This window comes from Crinia signifera, chromosome 6 (assembly GCF_055691185.1).
Source record: "Crinia signifera chromosome 6, ASM5569118v1, whole genome shotgun sequence".
NCBI classification, from domain to species: domain Eukaryota; kingdom Metazoa; phylum Chordata; class Amphibia; order Anura; family Myobatrachidae; genus Crinia; species Crinia signifera.
The window spans coordinates 207,517,926-207,527,219 of NC_139222.1; the positions used below are offsets into that span (position 1 = coordinate 207,517,926).

At 41.5% G+C, this 9,294-nt stretch overlaps 1 protein-coding gene across 1 annotated transcript in view; it reads left to right on the top strand.

The window, feature by feature from the left end:
* PYCR1 (pyrroline-5-carboxylate reductase 1) overlaps positions 1 to 7,991 on the top strand; it is a 33,241-nt gene extending 25,250 nt beyond the window's left edge. The window contains exon 8 of the mRNA XM_083148698.1: positions 6,863 to 7,991. Coding sequence (XP_083004824.1) covers positions 6,863 to 7,028 — 166 coding nt within the window. The 3' untranslated portion in view covers positions 7,029 to 7,991. The remainder of the gene's footprint in view (positions 1 to 6,862) is intronic.
* Positions 7,992 to 9,294: the final 1,303 nt, after the last annotated feature.

A 9,294-nucleotide genomic window follows, 5' to 3' on the forward strand; every position in this document is an offset into this window, starting at 1 on the left:
TTTTATTTTTAATAAAAATTCCCTGGATCTGAATTTTAGTATTTTCCTCTCCCATTTATTTTTATAACCGACTGCTATAATATCCATACGGAACTGTGTAATAGTGCCACCATGTGGCCGAACAATACATTAAAGTATGAGATCTTATTTAATAGATGAACAAGGACAGCTGTGGTGTTACTATAGCAACCAGATATGGGTTTGATCAGGTTAATGCAAGTCATCTGGTTGCTATAGGTTACATTTTCTGCAGATGCATACTAAACTATATACAGACGCAATATATTTTTGCACATGTCTTTTCCCAACTGGAATTTTTAATATTTCACAGTGACAGATCTACATACACACAGATGGCAAGTAACCCACTATTCTCTTTTGGGAGAGTGTATAGAAACCTTGGGTACTTGTGAGTTATCCGGGCTGCCGATTTTTTCATCGCGCCCGAAATCGTGGGCGTCGGTCGTGGCCGTTATAAGGAGCCGCGACGCGATTTCCCATAGACAGTAATGTTAAAAGACACGATGGACCCGATTTCCGACCCGATTTCCCATAGACAGTAATGTTAAAAGACGCAATGGACCCGATTTCCCATAGACAACAATGTTAAAATAAAATGACAATGTGAAATTGGCCAATATGGCCATTTCACATTGGATATGTTTAAAAAAAAAAAATGTTTCATGGCCCCCCACCACCGTTAACGCCACCCCGCTATTGACGCCAACCCGAAGCGTGGCGAGCGGCGGCGGTATGCGTCCTCCGACCTTTTCATACCACTACTATCCACTAGGGCGTGGAGTGAGAATAGAATAGTGTGGCGAGCGCACCGAGCCCGAAGCGTGGCGAGCCCCGCGAGGAGACGCGGACACCTGTGAAGCCCGCAAGGGCACGCGGATACCTGTGAAGGTATCCGCGTCCCCTCGCGGGGCTCGCTGCGCTCGCCACGCTTCGGGCTCGGTGGTCCGCTGCGCTCGCCACACTTTATTTTATTTTAACATTGCTGTCTATGGGAAATCGGGTCCATCGCGTCTTTTAACATTACTGTCTATGGGAAATCGCGGGCATCGCGTCGCGGTCCCTTATAACGGCCACGACCGACGCGATGCCCCCGATTTGGGGCTAAATCGCAGGCATCGCGTCGGTCGGGTGTCCTTAAGTTAACTAAACTTAAGGACAAAATCGGCAGCCCGGATAACTCACAAGTACCAAACCTTGAGGATTTAGACAGATGATAGTCAAAATTACCTAGGTTAGCCAAAATCTGAGTGTTTCCGCTGCTCAATATGCCAATGTGCAGCCGCTAAGTCAGTATCTCCTAGCATAGATAGACTGTGCAGGCAAGGCAATTTTGACTAGATCAGACTATGATTAGTTAGACAAAATCGCTTAGACAAAATCTGCAGTGCATCTAGTGAAAAACATACAGCATACCCTCCAACATTTGAGGGGTAGAAATCGGTACACACTTAGGAAGGGGGCGTGGTCACGGGCAAAGTGGGCGTGGTCACGCCCCCTTTCCGAATGTGTCATGGGCAGTTTTTTCCCCACATTATTCTTGTGGCCCGAGACAGTGTGAAATAACATAGTGGCCCTGGGGGGCATATAGCAGTGACCCTGCCCCCTGGCTGAGCACCTGATGAAGCTGATGTGCTGCTGGCATATTAAATCAATATATTTAATATACTTATTTTTTAAATAATATATTAAATATACTGATTTAATATGCCAGCAGCCCACTTATAAAACTAATCCATTAGTCAGACAGTCACAATGTCCAGGCTATACCCCCACCACGCTCACTGGAATGAGATTTTGTAACAGTGACTCAGAGAGGATGATCTCTCTCAGGAGGCGTTGGTGCACTGCAGCTTGAACCTGTTAGGCAGCTGGGCTGAGCTCCGGGTCACCAGGGTCAGACTCCTCAGATCCCCCCCCCCCCCCTCATGTGTGCCCCGGCTGGCGGCCGCCGCGCACCTGCCAGTCTGCCTCACATGATCTTTCGCGCCGACAGTGAGGCAGGGAAGTACAGTTGTCTCTCCGTCCCCTGAGCGCACAGACTGTACGGCGCGGGTGCAGCAGTGACGTCATGCAATGCCGGCCGGCGCCGCAAGGGACACTTGGGAACAGGAGGGGAGAGCCGGGCACCGCAAAGAGCAGAAGACACTTGAAAAAAACGCACAGAACACTTGGGAATGGGAGGGGAGAGCCGGGCACCGCACAAAGCAGAGGACACTTGAAAAAAAAACAGTACATTCGGTACAAAATGATTTTGCCGGTACAGACTGATAAAAAAACGGTACTGTACCGGCAAAATCGGTACAGTTGGAGGGTATGATACAGCTTTCAGCAAGGATGTATTACCAGTCTCACCTATTCCTTGTATAAGGTAAACAGCAGATAATATACCATCATCGATTTTATATAATAAAGTAATATTTCGGAAGTGCTAATCTCTAAAGCACTGTAGTAAGGAAGTAGAAAATACAGGACATTGGTATGTTACATAGTTACATAGTAGGTAAGGCTGAAAAAAGACTTGCGTCCATCTAGTTCAACCTGGTATAGATATCCATTGCTGATTTGGTAGGTTCTGGTATTTTACAGACAAATTATATTTCTTATTTGTACCCATGGATGTTTTTCTCCAGTAAATGTTTGTCCAACTTTGCCTTGAACGCATTTAATGAGCCAGCCGTTACCACCTCTCTGGGAAGAGAGTTCCAGAGTTTGACTGTTCTGACCGTAAAGAAATTCTTTCTACTAGCTGAATGAAATCTTTTTTCTTCTAATCTATACTCATGCCCTCGCGTCCTAGATTCCTTTCTAGTAGAAAATAGGGTGTGTGACAGTTCCTTATATTGGCCCTTGATATACTTGTACATGTTGAGCATGTCCCCCCTTAAACGTTTCTTTTCTAATTTAAATAGTCCCAAATTGCTTAATCTCTCCCCGTAGCTTAAATTCTCCATTCCCCTAATAAGCTTTGTTGCTCGCCTTTGGACTTTTTCTAATTTTATGATGTCCTTTTTATAGTGTGGGGCCCAGAACTGTACTCCGTACTCTAGGTGAGGTCTCACCAATGCTTTATATAGTGGCATAATTACCCTTGAGTCCCTAGTTTCCATTCCCCTCTTAATACATGCCAGAATTTTGTTGGCCTTTTTTGTAGCTACATTACAATGGGCACTACATCCTAGATTGCTGTCTATTTGGACTCCTAGATCCTTTTCAAGTATGGAATTACCCAGTTCCTCTCCGCTAAGGTTGTAACTTGCACACTGGTTGTGTCTCCCAAGGTGCATAACCTTACATTTATCTACATTGAACCTCATCTTCCATTTTTTTGCCCACTCATCTAGAATTGCAAGATCATTTTGAAGCATGGTGACATCTTCTGGTGATTTGATGACTTTGCTAAGTTTTGTATCGTCCGCAAAGATGGATACATTGCTGAGTAACCCTATCCCAATATCGTTAATAAAAATGTTAAACAAAATGGGCCCCAAAACCGAACCCTGGGGCACTCCACTTAGTACCGGTATCATATCTGATACGGCACCATTCACAACCACTCTTTGTTCTCTATTACATAGCCAATTCCCTACCCATCTGCAGATATTTTCACCCAATCCTAGGTTCTCCATTTTATTAATCAATCTCTTGTGTGGGACAGTATCAAATGCTTTAGCGAAATCTAGGTAAATCACATCTACAGCATTTCCATTATCGAGGTTTTTGCTAACCTCTTCATAGAACCCTAGTAGATTAGTTTGGCATGAACGATTTTTCACGAACCCATGTTGGTTAGTACTGAGTAGACGGTGATGATCTAAATATTCCTGGATACCATCCCTTAAAAATCCTTCAAATAGTTTACCCACAATTGATAAACTAACGGGTCTGTAATTAAGTGGATCTTCCTTTTTTCCTTTTTTGAATATTGGCACTACCTCTGCTATTCTCCAATCTTTTGGTACTATACCTGACGATAGTGACTTGCTAAAGATATAATGTAGGGGGGTAGCTAGTTCATCCCTTAATTCCATTAATATCCTCGGATGAATCCCATCTGGCCCTGGTGACTTATTTGTTTTGAGTTTGCTTAGCCTCAGTATTATTTCTTTCGGCGTGAAATCCACAATGAGATCTGGCTTATTTTTCCCGTTTGTGGTAAATGTTTGTTCCACAGTCTGCTCTCCCTTAGTAAATACTGATGAGAAGAACTCATTTAACAGTTTTGCTTTTCCCTTGTCCTCCGTAACACTTTTTCCACTAGTATCAGTTAGTGGGCCTATGTTTTCCTTAATTAAACGTTTACTATTTATGTATTTAATAAACTTCTTTGGGTTGGTTTTGCTTTCAGTGGCTATGCACTCTTCATATAATATTTTAGCTGCTTTGATTACCCCTTTACAAGTTTTGTTTGATTCTTTGTATTTTGCGAACGCCTCCTCATTCAAGTTATTTTTATAGAATTTAAAGGCTCTGGTTTTATTGTTGATAGCTGACCTTACTTCTTTGTCCAACCATGGTGGCTTTTTTTTGTTGAATTTACCTTTAGTTACTTTAGGAATGTATTCAATAGTTAGTGAATCAAGCACCTTTTTTAGAGTATCCCACATTTCCTCTGCATTTTTTCCCTCCATAACCGTTTCCCACCCAATTCCTGTTAGGGCTTCCCTGAATAATTCAAAGTTCGCTTTTCTGAAGTTTAGTATTTTTGCAGATCCTTTTTGATGTAATTTACTGAAGTTGATTTCCAGTGAAACCATATTGTGATCACTGTTCCCTAATTGTTCAATTACTTTTGTGTTTGAAACTAAGTCTGTGTTATTTGTTAATACTAAGTCCAAGAGCGCCTCATCACGAGTTGGAGTTTCTACCGTTTGTGTAATAAACTGGTCTTTAAGTAAGCTTAAGAACCCATTGCTTCTTGCTGATTTACCTGTTTCGTTTTCCCAATCAATGTCGGGTAAATTAAAATCCCCCATAATTAATACCTGACCCTGATTTGATGCTTGTTTGATTTCGTTTAAAAGAAGAGACTCTTCCTTTTTATTTATATTTAGTCTATAGCATTACCCCTATTATAAATTTGTTTTTTGGTTTCTTATTATTGTCGGTTATCTCTGCCCACACTGTCTCCGAGTTGTCGTCTTCCAGGTCTGTGCTCATATTTTTCTCACGTGATGTTAAGTTATTATTTACATATAGGCACACACCCCCGCCCCTTCTATTTTCCCTGTCTTTCCTGTAGAGTGTATATCCCTCCATGTTTAATGCCCAGTCATGCGACTCATTACACCATGTTTCTGTAATACCAATGATGTCGTAATCGTCCCTACTGATCACCGTTTCTAGCTCCCCGATTTTACTCACTAAGCTTCTTGCATTAGCCAGTAAGCATTTTAATTTATGTTTGTTTTTAGATATGGCTCTAATATTGTGATTAGTTTCACCCCAGGACCCATTTGAATTCTTTACTAGCTTCCTCTTTCCCCTCTCCCCTTCAATAGACTCTCTACAGGCCTCCCCACCATGCACACTGCCTGCCCTCTCCATAGTTCCGGGAATTCTTCCTCTGTCATTCCCTCCTTCCCGTATACTAAGATCATCTGTACCTAAGAACTGTAATGGGGTAACGTGACTGTTACAACATAACATTTTATTACATGACATTCCTGATGCACCCTGAGAGTTACCCCCGATTATACCCTTGTTATGTCCCAGGACTTTGTCTATGTCTCCGTCCCCCCCCCCCCATCTCCTTCCCCCATATGATTCCTGATCCCAGTCCGGCTTCTCTCCCTGATGGTCCCATAATGTCTTGCTGCCCCCACCCCCCCGTCGCCTAGTTTAAAATCTCCTCCAACCCTCTAACCATCCTTCCCCCCCAGCACCGCAGCCCCCTCCTCGTTCAGGTGCAATCCATCACGGCAAAAAAGATGGCGCCTGACCGAGAAGTCCGCCCAGTGTTCAATGAACACGAATCCCTCTTTCCTACACCAATCCTTAAGCCACACATTTACCTCCCTGATCTCCCTCTGCCTCCCTGAGCTAGCGCGTGGCACTGGTAATATTTCCGAGAAAATTACCCTAGATGTCCTCGCACAGGAATTTAACCAAAGGTAAGGAAACATGTCAGTCGGCAATGTAAATCCTGTTACTGTGTGACTGTAGCAGATGTGGAAAGTGACTTCTTATGGAGCCCAGTTTTATTCAAAGCTTAGGGACTCTGAGGAAGGTAATGCCAGAGAATTGGTAAGGAGAAAGGGGTGTGCAGGGTGGAGGATCTGTTTGGGGATAGACTAAGGAGGGTGTGATATAGACCAAGGAGGGTGTGATATAGACCAAGGAGGGTGTGATATGGATTAGTAGACTGGCCGAGGTGTAAGAACCATACTTAGTGAGCAGAAAAAAGGGTGTACGGGTCACAGAATATATAACTGGTTGGAGTAGAGCCAATCTGTTCTGTGATAGACCAGAAGACATAGATACATCTCTCTTCTGCTACATGCTATGATTGTATGTGAGATAGGACTGCAAGCTAAAGACCATATGTTGGCATGTATTGTATATGCAGGGAGAGCAATGTAGTTTTGAAAATGAGTCTTTAGTTACAGACCTCAGAGTCTGAGATAATGGAATGTTTTACACAGTAGTTTTTGTGTAAGGCAGGGGACAGATGTACTATGAGGAAAACATGCTTCTTATCACTAGCGGAATAAAACCCTGTAGGCATAATGCAAAACATTGTATGATATTGTAACTAATCACTAACTCCTTGCTACCATCATAAACTCCCTTAGCTGGTTATTATCCTGCCTCTGCTAAGTTACCTGTCCTATTTACCACACAGGGAGCTACAGTATTATGCCGACCAGGAGAAAATCCCAGCGGCCGCCATCAAAAAGACAACCCTAAGCAAAGTGCAGCAAGAATCCCCACTGATTTCAACTGCAGCCCAAGGAGCCAAAGTCAGTCTCTTCAACAACAAGTCCACAATGGGATTAAAGAAATTCTAAGGTCCTCCAGTGATCCGGACAAGCCATAACCACCAACAAGCTGTGGAAAGGGGGGTGATGTGTGTGTGATCATGGCACTAGAGCATCTGAGAGTATGAGTGTGCGCTTCTTTGGTTCTTACTGTCGTATCCATTATTTTTTACTATTTTAATTACATCCAAAAAAAAAAAAAAATGTAACCCAGATATGACTAACCGGTTTCTTTTTTTATCTTGCCAGTTTATCCACATCCTGAAATACTAAGGGGTACATTTTACTAAAGCCTCTAAAAATGAAAATAGATGATGTGGCCTATAGCAACCAATCGGATCATCCCTTTGAGTGCCAAGGGAATTTGTCAAAAATTCCAGCGCCTTTTTTTTTTGGGAAGTAATTTAACTTAACTTCAGTTAATTGACTTGGCTGTATTTGCATTCATTCATTTATTTATTTATACTAAAATAACACTAGCATTTCTAACAGATATTTTGAGCATCACACACCAACGTTGGCACTTAAAGGGTTAATAAAAGTGTCTGCTTGGCAATTTCCACAACTATTTTGGCAAATTCCCTTGGCACTCAAAGGGATGATCTGATTGGTTGCTATAGGCAACATCTCCTCCCCTCTTTTTTTTTTTTTGTAGACTTTGGGGTATATTTACTAAAGGTTGATTTTCATTTAATTTTTTTAGATCAATTTACATCTAATATGAAAATTGATATTTAGTAAATGTATCTACGTGTATCCCCAGGTGCCTGCAATTATCATTATTATTTTTTGAGCTCGACACACAAAAAAAAAGAGAAACTTATATGTACAGTATAGCTTTGTTAATTTTGTGGTAAACTTAAATATGTTGGGTTTTACTTAAAAGTGTATAATTTCTTTTTATTCATTATTCAGTTTTTTTTTGTCATCATTATTATAACAGAAACAAATGTCCGTTAATAAATTTAGTGACTGGCCTTTTTATTAAGCCAAGCTCGGACTCAGGTTAAGGTGTCTATAGACTGTTTTCACTGGTTGGGATCATTTTGGTCTACAGCATGATGGTTGACATGGCTATAGGTCGTTAGTTCTACAGGTGATTAGTTTGACTATGTCGACAGTCAAAAGGTCAACATGATTTTTTTTACCTAAATGTGAAAAACCCCATGTCAACCTTTTGACTGTCGACCTAGACACTCTCGAACTAACAACCTGTCGCTCTTTTCCCATGTTGACCTAATGACTGTCGACTTCATGCTGTTGACAAAATGACCGCATCCTGTTTTCACTTATATACAGCTGAAAAGAACATGGAATGGACAGACCATTCCCCCCCCCCCCCCCCCCCTGCAAATAGACTAGTCAGCTAATGCCCAGAATAATGCCTGTTACTGTATGAAATTAGAATATGTTACAATAAAGGTACAATTATACAATTGCCCTTGAAATCCAGAACACTCCTGGCCAAACAATATTATGCACACCTACAGTATGATTTGAGTAAATGATCGGAGGGGTAGATAGGCTGTTTAATGACTGCCAATTATATACCACATAATTGCCACATCGTTCATTATGCCTACACACGGAACAATGTGTGCCACATCGTGTACGATGGGTTGTTCATCTTTCCCTTACAGATAATCAGGCGCAAAAGGTTCTTTAAAAGAAAATGTATTGCTTCATTAGAATTGTGTTCACTCTATTAAACTATTACTTTAGTTTTTTCTTTAAAACCGTGACTACTATTCTATTTTACATAAATTATAAGTGCAGCCGCTTCCAAATAGCTAACTGGAAACCATTTAAAGCAATTAAAACTATTTTAAGAAAGTGCTTTACAAAAGATAATATAAATATATATTATTCAATATACGTATATATATTACACACTCCAATAAATGAATTAAAGTAAACACAACAATTTAAAGTAGCCACAATATGGTTCCTTAATATAATAAACTTGATAGAGCAACTCCATGAAAGTGCTGCAATATATATGTAACCTCTGTACAGGTCTCGCCGCCTTTATACAAATTTATAGGAGGTCGACTTGTGCCAATACTTGCCGATGTTTGGAGGCAAAGGATGATGATCTATAGCTGGCTATGAGCCGTGATAAATGAAAGTTGAACAGCTGTTCACAGCACAAAGCTAGCGGCTGGTCTCTGGGCGCTTCCCACTAGTGAGACCAAGACACGTCCTGTGGCCGCGAGGTAGAAAGCAGGGTGGTCACAGTAGGAGTTTACTGGCCTGAGAAATGAATCAGTCATGATCCTATGTAAGTGTTGCAGCA